Source organism: Salvelinus namaycush, chromosome 32 (assembly GCF_016432855.1).
Source record: "Salvelinus namaycush isolate Seneca chromosome 32, SaNama_1.0, whole genome shotgun sequence".
NCBI classification, from domain to species: domain Eukaryota; kingdom Metazoa; phylum Chordata; class Actinopteri; order Salmoniformes; family Salmonidae; genus Salvelinus; species Salvelinus namaycush.
In genome coordinates this window covers 17,557,539-17,577,936 of record NC_052338.1, presented here as the reverse complement: position 1 = coordinate 17,577,936, position 20,398 = coordinate 17,557,539, and the positions used below count along the sequence as shown (strand labels likewise).

Genomic DNA, 20,398 nt, shown 5'->3' with positions numbered 1-20,398 from the left:
TAGCCTAACCAAGTAAACCTTCCAAGTTCCAACCAACCCACTAATCAACCAACCAACCAAAGCGTAAAGGAGCATTGACGGAAACATTTGAGGTTACACTGGACTAGTAGGATTTAGACCAGGGGTGTCAAACTCATTCCATGGAGGGCTGAGTGTCTGCCGGTTTTAGTTTTTTCTTTCAGTTAATACCTAGACAACCAGGTGTGGGGAGTTCCTTACTAATTAGTGACCTTAATTCATCAATCAAGTACAAGGGAGGAGCAAAAACCTGCAGACCCTCGGCCCTCCGTGGAATGAGTTTGGATGGTCTGTCTAAGTCCCGTGTCAAACAATCAAATTCAAACAAAACGGCTACTGCTGTGCCTTAGTTCTTGCAGTGCCTGCAGACACAGAGTTCAATAATTTATCTCTAGTGTAATTTTTAACAAAGTTGTGCACATGTGTCTAATACCAGACCCTCTTTGATAAGAAGAATGCTGCCAAAAAGAGGGAGGAGGAGGCAGCAGCGGCAGCGAACGGCAGGGGCGATGGGGGCAAGCCCGAGGGAGGAGGTGGAGGAGCCAAGAAGAAGGGAGGAGAGAAGATGTCAGTGGAGAGGGTGTACCAGAAGAAGACCCAGCTGGAACACATCCTACTGAGGCCTGACACCTACATCGGCTCTGTGGAACCTGTCACCCAGGTGGGTTCGGTTTCTTCATGACTGTAGATGTCTAGCTTGTGTTCAGGAGGGTGCAAAAAAAAAAAAAATTGTGAATATTTTTTTTCACTCCTGTTTTGCCAAATTAACTTTACTCATATTCTACACCAGTGGTTCCCAAACGGAGGGGTTCGGCTTTAAACTTACTCTTGAAAGTTGTAATAGGTGAATGCACAAGGTGTCATTTTGAAATTGGGTAGTGAATCATCAGCTCCTCTTGTCATGTTAGTCATTGCAGACCTTAGAGAGCTATTTATAACTTGTCAGAAATGTGCAGATACACTAGCCCATGTCAGCTAACGTTTTGTTATTTAGGTTTCTTTGCCCATAGATATTGTTGTAATTTTCTTGTCACTCAAATATCACATGAATACACATTAGACATGGCAAAGTTTATAGAATTGAAAGAAAATTTGCTTTAAAACTGCTAAATGTTCTTTGTACCCCATGACAAAATGTGTAGAATTGCAGGAAATAAGCTTCAAACCTGCAAAATAGACATTCCACATGCTGGAAGGGGGGCCCGAGTGAAACAGTTTGGGAACCCCTGTTCTACACAACGTTAGTCACAACAACATCCAGTTCTATAGATATATCTAACAGAAATCTGGTGTTGCTCTTTGTTGTTGTTGCGTAGTCAAGTATTATGAATGGTTGATCAATAGACGTATCTATTTCAACCCTTTCAGCAAATGTGGGTTTTCGATGAAGACCTTGGGATGAATCTACGAGAAATCACCTACGTCCCTGGATTATACAAAATCTTTGATGAAATTCTTGGTAAGTCTATTTATCAGGGTATTTTAAAGCAGAACATACACAGGTAACAAGGTGGTCATTATGAACTAGCCATAGCACTCAGTTAATTGTTATTAGGCTGTTATTAATCAGTTATTATCAGTTTATATCAGGCCCAGTTATTACTGTGATGGCCTCTGATGGACATTGCCTCAAGATCGGCAGATAGGGGCCTCCCGAGTGGCGCAGCGTTCTAAGGCACTGTATCGCAGTGCTAGAGGCGTTACTACAGACCCTGGTTCATTCCCAGGCTGTGCCACAACCGGACGTGGCCGGGAGTCCCATAGGACGGCACACAATTGGCCCAGCTTCGTCCAGGTTGGGAGGGTTTGGCAGGTAAAGCTACTCCTTGTTGCGGGCTTGGTACCTGCAGGCTGACCCCGGTCACCAGTTGAACGGTGTTTCCTCTGACACATTAGTGCGGCTGGCTTCCAGGTTAAGCTGGCAGGTGTTAAGGAGCGTGGTTAGGCGGGTCATGTTTCGGAGGACGTATGACTCGACCTTCGCCTCTCCTGAGCCCGTGTTGAAGCGATGAGACAAGATCGGAATTAGGAAGAAAAGGGGGGTAAAAAAAAGAAGCGGCAGGTAGCCTAATAATTAGCCAAAATGTCGCTGGATCGAATCCCCGACCAGACTAGGGTCTCGATAAGAGCGGCTGCTAATTGACTAAAATGTAAATGTAAGAGAACATAAAAATCTCAATTGTTTGACGTAGATTCTATTTTAGGCATACTTTGCTATGTCAGTCGACCAGTCTAAATTTGACATTTGATTCATTTTAGCAGACACTTTTATCCAAACAGACGTACATACAGTCAATCTATTGTTGTAGGTAGGATGATAATATTTTTGTACACCAGTGACTGGAGATGAAAACCAGATTCTAGGTAGGCTTAATATCTGGTCCAACAATACCTCTGAAACATCTATTAGATGTAACCTGTTGTGTAGAGGAGCTAGCTTGTCCTTGTGTGTTCTGTGTCCCTCTCCTCGCTCCTACTCCTCATGTAGTAATTTGTCTGGAATGAAGAGCCGTCTGAGGAAATCTTTTATTGGTTGTCAGTCGCACACTGATTAAGGCAAGCGGCAGTAGAATCCAGCGCTAGTCTCGCTTATGTGTTTGGCTGACTGGCACACATGGTGTACAACCAATTATTGTACCGGAAAATGTTAGGCTCATGCATTGATTAAAAGATGAATACCCCTGTCCTGTAACAGTACGTTTATACCAGGCAGTACCTTGAGCGATCAAACTCCTGGAACTCGGTCATATGCAATGGAAGGAGACATGAGAAGACATCAAGTTTTTTTGGTCCGCACACTGTGCTCATTTAGCTGTTTTATAGTGGTGATAAGGTAATGACAGCCGTCTGTCCTCGTTGGTCAAATATTCACTAGTTCCTACCACGTCTCTGTAATTACTGACTAGACATAACTCACACAGGGTCAGTCACACAATGTCACATTACAACCAAAGCAAAGGCTTTATAATGCAAACCGTATAACACACAGGAGACTTGATTGAGGCTATTTGACTTTTCAATCTGTTTTCAGTATGAGAGACTTGCTGTGTTGAAAGGATGTGGTTTTGGATTTTATTGGCCAGACAACATTTAGGCTATTGATTCTCAAGTGTGTCTAAAGCTCTTGATGAAAATGCCAGTACCAAGTATCTTTTCGATAGTTTCTATCAACACAATTGAATCCCTGCAGTGTACTACTTTTCATGTGAACATGATTTTCTCTACTCCACAGTCAACGCGGCCGACAACAAACAACGGGATAAGAGCATGTCGACCATAAAGATCTCCATTGATCCGTAAGTACACATGACCAGTAAGCAGTTGTCAATCATTAGTCAAGTCCAAAAACCGTACTGTGCACGTGGCTTAGGTAGGCACAGCAGCTTCTATCTGATGCATCTGTCATGAATCCGTCATTATCATAAGTTCTGTTTAACAGTCCTGTTTTGTTTCGGCAAAGCCCTCAGCTCGTGCGTAGGAGTCAAATCATTTGAGCATAGCAGCGCCACCTCAAAAAAAATGTGCAGTGCATGTTGCCTAGGTAGGTGCAGCCGCTTCCCTTCATTGGAAAACAATGGCTCGCCCATTGCCATTTTTGCTGTTAGAATGTGAAAGCCCTTTCAAGCATCACTTTGAGGTAGTTGAGTGAGTGGCTGTTTAGAAGATTAAAAAAATAAAAAATAAATGTAACATGATGCTTTCACTCTTTAATGCCATCAGATTGTCATGCTGCCTGGGTCTCTAGACTTCTTGCCGTTAAATTATTGATATTTTAGCGGCATTAGGTGGAAATGGTTCTGGTTGACCAATAAAATAAAACCAATAAAATAAAACCCAATAGCCTTATAAATATACAGTGCCTTCAGAAACTACCCCATGACTTATTCCACATTTAGTTACTTTACAGCGTGAATTCAAAGTAGATTAAATGCATGTTTTTTTTCTCACCCATCTACACACAATACCCAATAATGACAAAGTTCATTTTTAAAGTTTTTTTTTAATGCAAATTTATTTAAAAAATGTAATATATAAATATCTTATTTACATAACTATTCACACTCCTGAGTCTTTACAGCTGTGAGTGTTTCTGGGTAAGACCTTACACTATTTACAATATTTGCCCATTATTCTTTTAACAAATTCTTCAAGCTCTTTCAAATTGGTTGTTGATCATTGCTAGACAACCATTTTCAAGTCTTGCCGTAGATTTTCAAGCAGATTTAAGTTAAAACTGTAACTCGGCCACTCAGGAACATTTACTGTCTTCTCGGTAAGCAACTCCAGTTTATATTTGGCTTTGTGTTTTAGGTTATTGTCCAGCTGAAAGGTGAATTCATCTACCAGTTTCTGGTGGAAAGCAACCACTATGCTTCAAAATAAATACGGAGAGTGGTACTTAGTAATGTATTGTATTGGAAATTCACTGCTCGACTGGGGGACCTTACAGATAATTGTATGTGTGGGTACAGAAATGAGGTAGTCATTAAAAAATTATGTTCAACACTATTTTTGCACACAGAGTGAGTCCATGCAACTTATTTTGTGACTTGTTAAGCATATTTTTACTCCTAAACTAATTTAGGCTTGCTGTAATAAAGGAGTTGAATACTTAATAGCTCAAGACATTTCAGCTTCTCATTTTTCATGAATTTGTAAGATTTCAAAAAACATTATTCCACTTTGACATAATGGGGTATTGTGTGTGTAGGCCAGTGACAAAAACATCTACATTTAATCCATTTTAAATTCAGGCTGAAATGCAACAAAATTTGAAAAAGTCCAGGTGTGTGAATACTTTCTGAAGGCACTGTATCAAGGCATGAGGATTTTTCTGTGGGAGGATGTCTTTGAAAATGCAGAGCATCCATTTTGTTGAAGTGATCTGATGCCTGTGTGGTGTGTGTGTGTGTTTGTGTTAAAGTCTGCATTGTGCATGGTTCAGCTGAGTATTTAGCTGTAGGTTGATCCGTGGCACAGTTGTTGGTGGCCTTGGTAGTTAGCTAACAGCAAGGGGTTTTAGTGGAGGGGTTTAGGGAGAACAGAGTGAAGACGTGGAGGAGAGAAGCGCCAGAGGAGAAAGAGATGAGAGGGGAGCGGTGGAGAAGGAGAGGAGAGGTAAGATAAGAGAGAAGAGGAGATGGAAGAGAGGAAGGAGGGTGTGTGGGAGATAACTGGACAATGGAGAGGAGAGAGACATGGAGGTACTGTAGAGGCTGAAAGATCTCTGGGTAGAGAGAGAGACATGGAGGTACTGTAGAGGCTGAAAGATTTCTGGGTAGAGAGAGAGACAGGGAGGTACTGTAGAGGCTGAAAGATCTCTGGGTAGAGAGAGAGAGACAGGGAGGTACTGTGGAGGCTGATAGATCTCTGGGTAGAGAGAGACAGGGAGGTACTGTGGAGGCTGATAGATCTCTGGGTAGAGAGAGAGAGAGAGAGACAGGGAGGTACTGTGGAGGCTGATAGATCTCTGGGTAGAGAGAGAGACAGGGAGGTACTGTGGAGGCTGATAGATCTCTGGGTAGAGAGAGAGAGACAGGGAGGTACTGTGGAGGCTGATAGATCTCTGGGTAGAGAGAGAGAGACAGGGAGGTACTGTAGAGGCTGATAGATCTCTGGGTAGAGAGAGAGAGACAGGGAGGTACTGTAGAGGCTGATAGATCTCTGGGTAGAGAGAGAGAGACAGGGAGGTACTGTAGAGGCTGATAGATCTCTGGGTAGAGAGAGAGAGAGAGACAGGGAGGTACTGTAGAGGCTGATAGATCTCTGGGTAGAGAGAGAGACAGGGTGGTACTGTGGAGGCTGATAGATCTCTGGATAGAGAGAGAGACAGGGAGGTACTGTGGAGGCTGATAGATCTCTGGGTAGAGAGAGAGACAGGGTGGTACTGTGGAGGCTGATAGATCTCTGGGTAGAGAGAGAGACAGGGTGGTACTGTGGAGGCTGATAGATCTCTGGGTAGAGAGAGAGACAGGGTGGTACTGTGGAGGCTGATAGATCTCTGGGTAGAGAGAGAGACAGGGTGGTACTGTGGAGGCTGATAGATCTCTGGGTAGAGAGAGAGACAGGGTGGTACTGTGGAGGCTGATAGATCTCTGGGTAGAGAGAGAGACAGGGTGGTACTGTGGAGGCTGATAGATCTCTGGGTAGAGAGAGAGACAGGGTGGTACTGTGGAGGCTGATAGATCTCTGGGTAGAGAGAGAGACAGGGTGGTACTGTGGAGGCTGATAGATCTCTGGGTAGAGAGAGAGACAGGGTGGTACTGTGGAGGCTGATAGATCTCTGGGTAGAGAGAGAGACAGGGTGGTACTGTGGAGGCTGATAGATCTCTGGGTAGGTCTTAATGAACAGTCAGTTCTGGAATTCAGGGAGCTCATTTAACATGCTGTTCAACCTACGGCACGAAAACCACAGCAATCTGCCGAACGCACGCATTCCTCTGGGGCTTCTGTCTCCACACACAGAGAGAGAAAGAGCAGACCGCTTAGCACCAGTGTCCTTTAGCAGAGCTCCCAGTCTTCTCCCTATAAGGCCCTGTCATACCTCTCATCTTATGCACTCAGGACATGCGTTGAGAGTCCAGAACTCCCTAATGATTATCAGGTCGCTAATGGCCTGGTACTCAGTGCTCGATTGTCCCTCTAACCACTCAATGCAAATGTTATTGAAAATCACATCAAACACATCATCAAAACAGTATGTGCGTTTAAAACTCACCTCACTGATCAATTTGAAGAAAGAAGTTCAACAATGGGTTGAAACTGAGTGGATACATGCTCATTGTGGATGTTGTTTCAAAGCCTAAAGGTGTCCCCATGCTTCCCAGCTGAAACAGTTCAGAAGAGTTTGTGCATATATTATGACAACATTTTGTGATGTTTTTGTTCGTTTCGGAATTCGGTGAGGGGTTTGTCAGTTGTTCGGGCACACAACATTTTTTCTTGAGGCAAGTCACTGAGGCCGTCATTGTAAATAGGAATTTGTTCTTAAAACTGACTTGCCTAGTTAAATAAAGGTTAAATAACAAAAGTCTACACCCCTTCGTCGGTGAACAGTAAGGATTCTTCAGGAAAGTCTTTCTTGTCATTCAATGAGAGACTTGTTTTCATGCACATTGTTTGGTACAGGATTTCCAAATAAAACATCTTAGTGAGATGTAAAATTGCGCAACTAAGATCTTCTTGACAAAAACGTCAAAATTAATGACATTTACTGAGTTATCTTAGATTAATTCTGACTAGTTTGAGGAAGTGTATACTGGTTACGGCGTCTCAAAATGGACAAACGGTACTATTTCCGCTTATTTCTCTTTTTTCAAGTGAATGTCTTTTAAGGGAGTATGCGAGCACACTCGTTCGCCTAGCCAACTTCAGCTAGCCGCCAGCCGAACTAAAGCATGCTGACACCTTTACACAACGAAATGAACAGCACTTTATAAGGTGACGATTAATTCAAAGCCGCCATATGCATATTAGTGTGTATGCATACGCATAGAACTATATATGAGCCCAAGCCCGAAAAAAATAAATCTATATACTAAAATAATTGTTTTGCCGTTATACAATACATAGCCTACTGCATATAATGCACGACTGACACATTACCTTTAGCTACGGAATATCTCACCAACACCATCTCCTCCCCTCTCTCCTTCATTCCTTTCTCGAGTGTGCAGAGAGGGATTGTCAACACTTGAAATATGTTTTGTTGTGGAAACATGTTACTATTGATGTTCCCGAACAGATTTCACTTGGTTTCCCAAATTAAGCACTGGGTAGCTACAGGAACCTAGTTGGAGAGCCTAGGACATAGAGAGTTTGGGCAGAATATCACCTGTCGCTCAGCAGCCTCCTCAAACAGTGGCTGATGTGTAGAGTGAAATAACCAGAGTAGCCTACCCGGTATGAGTGAAAAACAAACCAGTGGGAAAAACAAACCTGCGGGAAAGTGGCCTCCATTCGCTTTTCGAGTGCATACGGATAACTCTAAGTCTAATGTATAAGGCCTGTTTCAAATGATCACTTTTACTCTCAACCTAGCCACTTCATATTCGCACTCACTCCAGAATGGGCAAAGTATCCTTTCTATTTCATTCAGCTAAGTTCAATTATATTCTTCTTACTATAAAATCAGATAATATAAAATAATGGCATGGGACCAGTGGAGTCTCCTCAGAGGAGGTAGTGGAGGACCATCCATAGTGAATTTCATAAAAATAATGAAACATTAAAAAAGTTATGCTTTTAGTTAAAACTATACTAAATATATTAACAATATATTCAGCACACTGTAGGATAGCACCATGGTGTAGCCAGAGGACAGCTAACTTCTGTCCTCCTCTGGGTACATTGAATTGAACCTAGGAGGCTCATGGTTCTCAGCCCCTTCCGTAGACTTACACAGTAATTATGACAACTTCCGGAGGACGTCCTCCAACCTATCAGAGCTGTTGCATCATTTTTTTTTTTTTTTTAAATTTAATCATTATTTAACTAGGCAAGTCAGTTAAGAACAAATTCTGATTTACAGTGAAGGTCTACCAGAAGGCAAAAGGCCTCCTGCGGGGACGGGAGCAGGGATTACATAAAAAAAATCAAAAATAATAGTACAAAACACGCATCACGGCAAGAGAGACACCACAACACTACATAAAGAGAGACCTAAGACAACTAGCATGAACTGACATGTTGTCCACCCAATCATAGGATCAGAGAATGGATCTTGTACTGAAAGCATAAGCTAAAGCTAGCTAGCACTGCAGTGCATAACATGTGGTGAGTAGTTGACTCAAAAAGAGAGAAACACAATAGTTATACAGTTTTGAACAAATGTACTTATTCCAAAATTAATAGAGAGATATATTTTGTTGTATATATTTTTACACTTCTCTTACTTAGCTAGAGTCTAATGCAGCTAGCTAGTTTAGCATACTTAAACACCCGGCTCAAACAGAGAGGGAAGCTATTTTAGATAGCTGGCTATGGCTATCCAACACTGGAACTCATCCAAGTCAAGATAAGCTTTTGGTTTTATTAATTTATTGCCACATGGGCCCGCCTGTGTAACTTCTAAGCTGCTTGCTGCTGACTGTACACTATACTGCATGATTGTAGCAGGTTTACTAACACGTTAGGTCTAGTAGCTATGTTGACTATGACGTGACAATGATGTAGGCTGTGTGTAGCGGTTAGCAGTCATGATATGAAGGTTTGGCTTGGAAAAGTTTGTGCTCCTGGTCACAGACAGCTGATGTGTTATGCACTGAAGTCCAAAAGCCAAGGGAAAAGGTGAGAGGAGGAGAGTGCGTAGTTAGATGCGAGAATAAATTATATATACAATGAGCTGTTTGAATGTGGCTGCTATGAAAGTGAACTGTGTGATCAGGGGTAAATTCATTGAGCCGATTCTGTTGAAAAACATTTCTTAAACGGAAGCTAACAGAATGGAACTGGGATAAACATACCTGAGTTTGTCCAATAGAAACTCTTGTTTGCAAATGTTGAACTAACGATTACACATTAGATCAGCTAGATGCAGGCAAGAGTGCAAGGCGGTATTGAATGTGTCACTGTCTGTCACCTTGATAACTCAAATTCTCTCCCTCCCTGTGTGCACCTACGTTATAAACTTTCATTCGTAGGCTAGGTTGTAGCAACCTCATGATGAGTATAGGGAAAATGTTAGTATCATGTAGTAGCCTGAATCTATTGATGTCACATTGAGCTGGGTGAATGAAATATGAATGAATGTCATCCAATGTGCTGTAATAGAAATAAGGCCATGCTCATGAAAAGTAAAAAAAATAACCTCCCTCATCTTAAACAGCACCAATCCGCCAATGCATGGAACATATAAGCATATCTTGTCTGCTAAATGAACAAGCCTACTGTCAATGGCACATAGCCAGATAACATACAATAGACCAACTCATATTCTGTTCTTCTGAAATACATTTTCTTCATATCATAATGTTTCTTTAGACCTGAATAAAATAAATAATGGATTTATTGTGATGGTGTATATTCAATTGATTTATTAGAATTTTTAAATTGTAGATGTTCCAAAAGCGTGCATCAGTGGTTTGTATTCATGGAGGCCTGGAGATGCTAAACATTTATGTTAATTAACGATCAATTACCGTGAGACCAGCAGTCTTTTGCATGACAATAACCGTCTGACAAAATGTCATTACCGCCAGAGCCCTAATCTAAAGGTTAGTACATCTAAATGGAAATACGTAATGGTTATTCAAGTTGGGTCATGATGCTTCTGTCTGTCCTGTGAAGTTCTTTGGCATGCATTGTTTATCCATCCTTGTTTATTCCTCCACGTTTATTCCTCCGTTCATCCTCCTCTCTTCCTTCAGTGAGTCCAACACCGTCACCATCTGGAACAATGGTAAAGGCATCCCCGTGGTGGAACACAAAGATGAGAAGATGTATGTTCCCGCTCTCATCTTCGGACACCTCCTCACCTCCAGTAACTACGACGACGAGCAGAAGAAAGTCACAGGTGACAAAATCATTCTGAAAACGAGAATCTAATTAATTTATTATTGTCCATTTGTGTAACACCATTTCATATGGTTTCGATAAAGCTTCAGCCAGAACGTCCAACCTAAACCATTTTTACTGTCTGCTTTTATGATCTCAACTGAATAGTTTTGTGCTACCCCTTGCAGTGCTTAGTAACACAACACTGGAATGAGTGAATGACTATAGCTCTTCAAGGACAATCTCTCCATAGATGAAAGCATGTCTCCCTTCTGTTTTCCTGCTAGGTGGAAGGAACGGGTACGGTGCTAAACTCTGCAATATCTTCAGCACAAAGTTTACAGTGGAAACTGCCTGTAAAGAGTACAAACACAGCTTCAAACAGGTACAGACAACGAGAAAGCACAGTGTGATTGACATCTGTTGTTTAGTCAACCTTGAAAATAACATTCTTCAAACAGCTGAACTGCAGTTGATGTTTTGTAGGAGTACAGTATGTAAGGGGGTGAGTATGAGTTGATTTGCACTGTCGGGGGTGGTCTCACAGGATTTTTATGTTGACATTGTAGGAGTCTATATAGTTTTGGGGAATTTCGGTTATTTCTCGTAAGCCAGATGGTTGTTGTCTTTGTGGTTTGTCCTACAATTGTCACTTTCAATGAAATGACTCACCAAAATAGTGATAGTTTGTTCAATCAGTTTCACAAGGCTTTTTATTAACTCGTATCTCTTTGATGGAATTTCACCATTCACAATATTTAATTCTAGTTTTCTTTACATGTGAAGAATGTAGTGCATTTCATGACAATCTCTGTCCCCTTCTTTCTCTCTCTTTTCCCCTCTTTTTCTCTCCCCCTCTTTCTCTCTCCCTCCTTAGACCTGGCAGAACAACATGGGGAAGACGAGCGACCCCAAGATCAAGTTCTTTGACGGGGACGACTTCACGTGCGTGACCTTCCAGCCGGACCTGTCCAAGTTCAAGATGGAGAAGCTGGACAAGGACATCGTGGCTCTGCTCACCAAGAGGGCTTACGACATTGCTGGCTCCTGCAAGGGCGTCAAAGTCATGCTCAACGGGAAGAAACTCCCTGTAAGTCTCCCTACCCCATGTAACCGCACATAGTAAGATGGGCTGTCCCATATACACAGACTATATGCTGTACATAACGTGCCAAGTCTTGGAAGACCCTGAGCAGAATGTTTTGACTTGAAATAAAACAGCTCATTTCACTACACCTCTTTCAATACAATGTCATTTGCTAATAACCTTTCCAGTACCAGAGCCACTATCCAGACCCGGTTTAGGCTCCTCTCACCTGTCCTCGTCCTCCCAGGTGACTGGGTTCCGCAGCTATGTGGACCTGTACGTGAAGGACAAGCTGGATGAGGTGGGCGTAGCCCTAAAGGTGGTCAACGAGTCCATCAACGAGCGTTGGGAGGTGTGTCTCACCATGAGTGAGAAGGGATTCCAACAGATCAGCTTCGTCAACAGTATCGCCACCACCAAGGTAACATCCCCTCAGAGAATTATGTTGTTATTTACCAGAAATCTACCCTTTGATTTAGAAAACTATGACTTGACCAATCTAGGAATAATGGACAGAAATGAAGTGCCATTTGCATGTGTAAATATACTGGGATGAGTGTGCATCTTAATGGTATTCACATCTCGGAGTATGACTTGAATCACTTTCTACCACATCAGACATGTTTTATGTACTACACTGCTTGTTTTGTGTCATTCAGGGTGGCAGACACATTGATTACGTGGTGGACCAGATCGTAGCCAAGCTGATAGAAGTGGTGAAGAAGAAGAACAAAGCTGGTGTCTCAGTCAAACCCTTCCAGGTTAGTTATTGCCATCTTATTACTGTGTTATTACTGTCATGTTACTACAATAGTGTTACTAGTGATTACATTCTTAGTACACTGGTATAGGAGCAACCTAATGTAAAGTTTGGTCAATCTTAATGCTTTGTTTTTCTCTCCATCAGGTGAAGAACCACATCTGGGTGTTTGTGAATGCGTTGATCGAGAACCCGACCTTTGACTCCCAGACCAAGGAGAACATGACCCTCCAAACCAAGAGCTTTGGTTCTAAGTGTCCTCTGTCTGAGAAGTTCATCAGAGCGGTAAGGAGATACATCATTCATGTATACATCCTATGTTGTGCATTTACTCTCTACATACACTGTTTCCTTACTGAGAAAGTAAAGTTATTTAGATTTAATTGATATCATATGATCCTAAAATCTGTTCCATGTCCTCTTGTGTTCTCAGTTCACCTGGAGTATTAAACAATGATATATCATATTCAATTATTTATTTTGTCTGCAGGCGACTAACTGTGGCATTGTGGAGAGTATCCTGAACTGGGTGAAGTTCAAGGCCCAGACACAACTCAACAAGAAGTGTTCTTCAGTGAAGTACAGCAAGATTAAAGGCATCCCCAAGCTGGACGACGCCAACGATGCCGGTAAGACAACCACAACTACTCTGCCCTGCTATGTTCCTAATCTACTTATCCACCAAGAGGGCCTATTTTACCAAATGTTTATATTGACACTAGTTGAAGATATTTAATTAGGCTGGGGGAACAGAGCTAGGCGGTTGGGCCCCACCCCACTTATAAAACATTAGGGGAACACTGTTTCCCCTCCCTCATTGTCGTCACACGTCATCAGAGTGAGCAGTTGAACACTGTATGCTGGAAAACACCCGGTTTGTTATTTTTGATTAAAACTAAACCGCTGTTAATTGAATAAGAATACCAAACTTGTTTTTGTGTGGATTCTGCGACGTGTTTAGCTTTGAACAGCTAGAAAACACCGCTAACCAAACAACAGTGCTAGGTGGCTGTATTAGAGACACCAGTTGTCGTCGTGGGAAAGGTGCATTGTTAAAAACTTTTGAAAAACAGTAAAGAGCCAACCTGGATACTAAGAAGATCCTGAGGGAAATCGACGAGTACCAACAGCTTTAAGCTATGGAGGAACAACATACTCCATCATGGAAAGATCCGACTACCTCACAAAATAACTTGAACCCGACAAAAAAAAGAAAAACAGATTAATCTACAGACGTGGATGATTTACTTACCTTTGAAGTAGAGGCTAGTGCTCTGGCTGGAATCCATGCAACACTGGAAAAGTTGTGAGGAGGTAGCAGGGCTGAGGGGGTTTGGCCAGAGTAAAATTCTCACGCTCCAAGGAGAGAACAAGGCACTCACAGCCAAGGTAAAAATCCAACATTCTGAAATGGATTGTCTACTCCATTTTACACTTCCTCTAGAGACTGTAAACAAGGTGGCTTTCCACTGTGTACACAGACTTGGAGCTCCAAGTCTAAGGGTCCCTGGCCGATTATCGCAAAATTTAAACACTACCAACAAAAGGAACTGATCAAAAGCAGGGGAAGGGAGCTTAAAGGGACCAAATTTGATCTCAATGACCAGTTTCCAAGGGAGATAAATGAACATCGCAAGAGACTGTATCCGGTACAGAGGCAACAGAGGGAGAGGGGTAAGCGTGCCTTTCTCATTGTGGACAAACTCTTTATAGATGGACAGCTATTCCGAGACAGCTCCGTAACACCATGGCTGTACTATATTCTACAGGGACTTCAGGTTACGAAAAAAAGAAAGTATGGGAACTGTAAAAATATCTGAACACTATGAAGTGGATATGAACACACATGTACTCAATTACATGCTCGCTTACACATACGGACTTATACATACGCACACACACCTGATCTCGCTGTCTTCTCTCCCTCTCTCTTTTCTCTTCTCTCTCTCTCTATTGTCGAGAACTGTTCTATAATTGAATATGTTTCTTGTTTGTCCATCTTTTCTATGTATTTGTCTACATGTTTATATATGTTTACAACAAGCAAGGGAAAGATATCAGAATGGAGACATTGGGGAATAATAACATATTGTACAGGATAAATTTGTATTGTAGTGAAGCCGTCTCCAGAGTAATGCAAGGTCTCTTTCATGATCATGTGAAACGTCAATTGCTCTGGTAATGCTGGGATGTGTTTTTCAATGATGTTAAAGGTAATTATGATGCAGCTATGACGGTGATACGATATGGATTACAATTATCATCATGAATATTAAGGTTATACGCACTACATGTTACACACATAGACACTCAACCATGCAAATTGGCGGAGTTATTATTTTTTTGGACAGCACACATTATAATCTTACTCTTATACAGACATCGTATACACTCTCACTAAATCACATCCAATATCATACTCATCAACCTACTCAGATTTACTACACACATAATATCTTATCTCAATTTTCTAACATCTGTGGCATTGGCTCACAGGCAAACAGGCAAGGGAATAAAACATATATTGCTAGAACCTATTTCTTGAATTGTAAATATCAGACATTTGAAAGCTCTGGTTTTGATACCTCATAATACCTCTGATGGCAGTAACTTTACAAGCACCAATTATGGACAATTTAGACTGAGAATAGTATCTGGTTATGGTAAGGGGTGAAATAAGTATAGCCAGTTACAATTGTAACGGTTTAGCAGATTATAAAAAAAGAAGATCAGTCTTTGTGTCTAAAAGAAAAGGAATATAACATATATTGTTTACAGGAAACTCACTCTACATCCTTAGATGAAGTTGCGTGGAAAAGGAATTGGGTGGTGAAATCATTTTCTGTCATGGACAAAGGAACTCAAAAGGTGTGATGATATTAATTAACCAAAATTTCGATCTGAATGTGCAAATAGTTAGGAATGATTCGCAAGGAAGGTGGATTTTAAAAAATATGAAAGTGGACAAAAAAGATTTGGCTCATTAATCTATATGGTCCAAATCAGGATGATCCATACTTCTTCAAAAATATTTATACCAATTTATTGAACTTACAGGCAACAAATGATCAAATCATTATGGTAGGAGACTATAACACAGTGTTAAGTACCTCAATGGACGGAAAAAGGAAATCACTCTACAAACTCATCACACCGTGCCCTTAACGAAACCACAAATATTATGGACACATTAGAAATAGTGGATATTTGGAGTCTAAAAAACTCAGACCTAGTGAGATATACATGGAGGAGACTTAATTCTCTCTTTCTCTCTTGCATCAAAGGTTAAAAAAGTTTTAATAGGAGACAGAATGCGATCAGATCATCATCTAATTGGCCTTCACATAACTCTTATAGGGTTTCCACGTGGATGGAGATATTGGAAATTTAATCAAAGTTTACTGGAGGACAACTTATTTTTAACTGAGACAAAATCATTTATAACTGAATTTTTCCAGTATATTATAGGAACAGCAAATCCACTTATTGTTTGGGATACCTTTAAATGTACCTTCAGAGGTCATTCAATTCAATATTCATCAATTATAAAAAGCAGTTTCTGGCTAAAGAGACAAGACTAACAAGGGAAATCCATGAACTAATAGTACAGGTAGATAGCAATAAAAACAATACTACAGAGATACAAAATAAGTTAGAGGAAAAACAAAAATAACTCGAGGAACTTATTCAAGAACAATCTAATATAATCTATTACAAAAATAAAGCAAACTGGATGGAATATGGAGAAAAATGCACAAAATTCTTCCTGAATCTCCAACACAGGAACGCTAACAAAAATAATTTGCAGAAACTCATTACTGAAGACGGAGTCATCTATGATTCCCCAAATGATATTTTAAAAGAGGAAGCTAAATATTTTAAGCAGATGTTCTCTTTTCCGTCTCATCCTCTCCCACTGAATGAAGATTACGGTAAGGAATTCTTTCCAAATAATAAAAAAAATGGAAAATTAACAAATGTACAGAAAGATCAGTGCGAAGGCCAAATTACAGAGGAAGAACTTTTTGAGGCTATTAAATCCTTTCAGTCTGGAAAACCCCCAGGGCTTGATGGCATACCGGTAGAGGAACAGTTGAAGTCGGAAGTTTACATACACTTTGGTTGGAGTCATTAAAACTAGTTTTTCAATCACTACACAAATTTCTTGTTAACAAACTATAGTTTTGGCAAGTCGGTTAGGACATCGACTTTGTGCAAGACACAAGTAATTTTTCCAACAATTGTTTACAGACAGATTATTTCACTTATCATTCACTGTATCACAATTCCAGTGGTTCAGAAGTTTACATACACTAACTTGACTGTGCCTTCAAACAGCTTGAAAATTCCAGAAAATTATGTCATGGTTTTAGAAGCTTCTGATAGGCTAATTGACATCATTTGAGTCAATTGGAGGTGTACCTGTGGATGTATTTCAAGGCCTACCATCAAACTCAGTGCCTCTTTGCTTGACATCATGGGAAAATCAAAAGAAATCAGCCAAGACCAAGTCTGGTTCATCCTTGGGAGCCATTTCCAAACGCCTGAAGGTACCACGTTCATCTGTACAAACAATAGCACGCAAGTATAAACACCATGGGACCACGCAGCCGTCATACCGCTCAGGAAGGAGAAGCGTTCTGTCCTAGAGATGAACGTACTTTGGTGCGAAAAGTGCAAATCAATCCCAGAACAACAGCAAAGGACATTGTGAAGATGCTGGAGGAAACAGATACAAAGGTATCTATATCCACAGTAAAACAAGTCCTATATCGACATAACCTGAAAGGCTGCTCAGCAAGGAAGAAGCCACTGCTCCAAAACCGCCATAAAAAAGCCAGACTACGGTTTGCAACTGCACATGGGGACAAAGATTGTACTTTTTGGAGAAATGTCTTTTGGTCTGATGAAACAAAAATAGAACTGTTTGGCCATAATGACCATCATTATGTTTGGAGGAAAAATGGGGAGACTTGCAAGCCGAAGAACACCATCCCAACCGTGAAGCACGGGGGTGGCAGCATCATGTTGTGGGGGTGCTTTGCTGCAGGAGGGACTGGTGCACTTCACAAAATAGATGGCATCATGAGGTAGGAAAATTATGTGGATATATTGAAGCAACATCTCAAGACATCAGTCAGGAAGTGAAAGCTTGGTCACAAATGGGTCTTCCAAATGGACAATGACCGCAAGCATACTTCCAAAGTTGTATCAAAATGGCTTAAGGACAACAAAGTCAAGGTATTGGAGTGGCCATCACAAAGCCCTGACCTCAATCCTATAGAAACTTTGTGGACAGAACTGAAAAAGTGTGTGCGAGCAAGGAGGCCTACAAACCTGACTCAGTTACACCAGCTCTGTCAGGAGGAATGGGACAAAATTCACCCAACTTATTGTGGGAAACTTGTGGAAGGCTACCTGAAACGTTTGACCCAAGTTAAACAATTTAAAGGCAATGCTATCAAATATTAATTGAGTGTATGTAAACTTCTGAGCCACTGGGAATGTGATGAAAGTAATAAAAGCTGAAATAAATCATTCTCTCTACTATTATTCTGACATTTCACATTCTTAAAATAAAGTGGTGATCCTTACTGGCCTAAAACAGGGAATTTGTACTAGGATTAAATGTCAGGAATTGTGAAAAACTGAGTTTAAATGTATTTGGCTAAGGTGTATGTAAACTCCCGACTTCAACTGTATATCAATCCTTTTTTGATATACTAAAAGCTCCATTGTTAGATTGTTTTAACTACTCCTATAGAAATTGTTGTCTGTCAGGTACTTAGCAGGAAGGTCTGATTTCACAATTATTAAAAGAAGACCCAGATGGCAAATATAAAGGTCCTTCTATTAAAAAAAAACCTGGAGGCCCCTTACACGTCAATGTTGTGATGCAAAAATACTAGCGAAATGTATAGCACTCAGAATTAAAAGGGTTTAACCAGGTATTGTTCATCCTGATCAGACAGGTTTTTTACATGGACGATACATTGGAGATAATATACGACAACTACTAGAAATAATAGAACATCATGAAACATCAAAGAAGCCAGGCCTGGTATTTATAGTGGATTTTGAAAAGTCATTTGATAAAGTAAGACTGGATTTTATTTATAAATGCCTGGATTTTTTTCGATTTCGGTAATTCTCTTATAAAATGGGTAAACATGGGTATAGCAACCCCAGGTGTAAAATAGTAGATAGAGTTTTGAATTGTTAAGAGAAGTTAAGGATGTCTGCTGTCACCATATCTATTCGTTATGGCCATCGAAATTCTAGCTATTAAAATGAGATCCAATAACAACATTATAGGATTAGAAATCCAAGGCTTAAAAACGAAAGTGTCCATGTATGCCGACGACTCAAGTTTTATATTAAGTTCGCAAGCTAGTTCCCTGCAATGTCTCATTGAAGATCTAGATAACTTTTCTGGACTCTGGACTAAAACCTAATTATGATTAGTGTACAATATTACATATTGGATCTTTAAAAAATCCAACTTTTACATTACCCTGCAGTTTTCCTATAAAATGGGCTGATGGTGAAGTAGACAAACTTGGTATTCATATCACAAAATATATAAATAAGCTCTCAACAATGAATTTCAATAGAAAACTAAAAATAGACAAGATCCTGCAACCATGGAGAGGTAAATACCTGTCTATTTATGGAAAAGTTGCCCTGATTAACTCCTTAGGCATATCTCAGTTTACTCTGCTGCCTACTCCTGATGATTAGTTTTTTAAATCATATGAGCAAAAAATATTTTGCTTTATCTGGGATGCTAAACCAGACAAAATAAAGCGTGCCTATCTATATAATGAATATGAATTGGGTGCGTTGAGAGCATTACATTTAAAAGCACTAAACCGCTCTCTAAAAAGTTTTACTTGAACCCTAAATGGTTCTCAAGTAGATTACTAAGAAAAGCTCATCGTTTAAAAATTGCCTTTTTGCCTTTGTGCAGATTGCCATGTCTCATTTTCTCTCTTTTTCAAACAAGCATTGCAGAGCTGGCTACAATTTTACATTTCATCCCCCTGAAAAGATAGAACAAATATTATGGCTGAACTCAAATGTGCTGGTTGATAAAATAACTGTATTTATGGGAAAGATGTTTGAAAAGGGTATTTTGTTCTTAAATGATATTGTAAATTGGAATAGTGGAGTTATGTCTTTCATGGAGTTATCAGAATTGTACGGGAAGGTCTGCTCAAACCAAGAGTACAACCAATTGATTACAGCATTAACCCAAAAATGGAGGAGGCAGGTGGCAGCGGGAGGAGATAGGGAACTGGTCTTTCTGCCAAATATAAAGGATCAAAACTGGCAGAGGAATAAAAATAGCATACATAGGAAAGTATACCAGTTTCATTTGAGATCCAGTATGTTGGCAACTGTGCCACACAGATTGCAAAATAGTTGGGAAGAGATTTTTTATGTACCGATTCCATGGTACAGGGTGTATGAGTTGATATATAAAACAATGCAAGATTCAAGACTTTGTGTTTTTCAGCTAAAATTATTACATAGAATTCTTTCCACCAACAAAATGTTGAATATTTGGGGCATAAAATCATCAAAGCTCTGCAGATTTTGTTGTGAGGATACAGAATCAATAGACCATTTATTTTGGTATTGCCCTCAGGTAGCCTGTTTCTGGTCTCAGGTTCAGGAATGGCTGAAAATGCAAAACATTTTATCTAAAATTGACCCTAGAAATAGTACTGTTAGGAGATCTGGAGAGACCTGGTCAGTCAATTAGTAATATACTAATACTCTTAGTAAAAGTATTTATCTTCAACTTGCAATCTGTGGATTCTATTCGATTACATAGATTGAAATTGTACGTTAAACATCCCAGCGTAGTTGAAAGATATACACTACCGTTCAAAAGTTTGGGGTCACTTAGAAATGTCCTTGTTTTTGAAAGAAAAGCTATTTTTTGTCCATTTAAAATAACATTAAATTGAGCAGAAAGTCCTCAACTGACAGCTTCATTAAATAATACCCGCAAAACACCAGTCTCAACATCA

The 20,398-nt window shown here is 40.3% G+C and overlaps 1 protein-coding gene across 2 annotated transcripts in view; it reads left to right on the top strand.

Moving 5' to 3' along the window:
• Window positions 1-20,398, top strand: part of LOC120026869 (DNA topoisomerase 2-beta-like) — a 46,872-nt gene that overhangs the window by 4,569 nt on the left and 21,905 nt on the right. Inside the window, exons 2-11 of one of the 2 annotated variants that reach the window (XM_038971587.1) lie at window positions 473-679; window positions 1,387-1,477; window positions 3,251-3,314; window positions 10,386-10,531; window positions 10,800-10,897; window positions 11,390-11,602; window positions 11,847-12,020; window positions 12,259-12,360; window positions 12,507-12,644; window positions 12,850-12,988. In XM_038971587.1, the coding sequence (XP_038827515.1) occupies window positions 473-679; window positions 1,387-1,477; window positions 3,251-3,314; window positions 10,386-10,531; window positions 10,800-10,897; window positions 11,390-11,602; window positions 11,847-12,020; window positions 12,259-12,360; window positions 12,507-12,644; window positions 12,850-12,988 (1,372 nt within the window). Of the gene's footprint in view, window positions 1-454; window positions 680-1,386; window positions 1,478-3,250; window positions 3,315-10,385; window positions 10,532-10,799; window positions 10,898-11,389; window positions 11,603-11,846; window positions 12,021-12,258; window positions 12,361-12,506; window positions 12,645-12,849; window positions 12,989-20,398 lie in introns of both variants that reach the window. The other variant, XM_038971586.1, reaches the window with a different exon arrangement.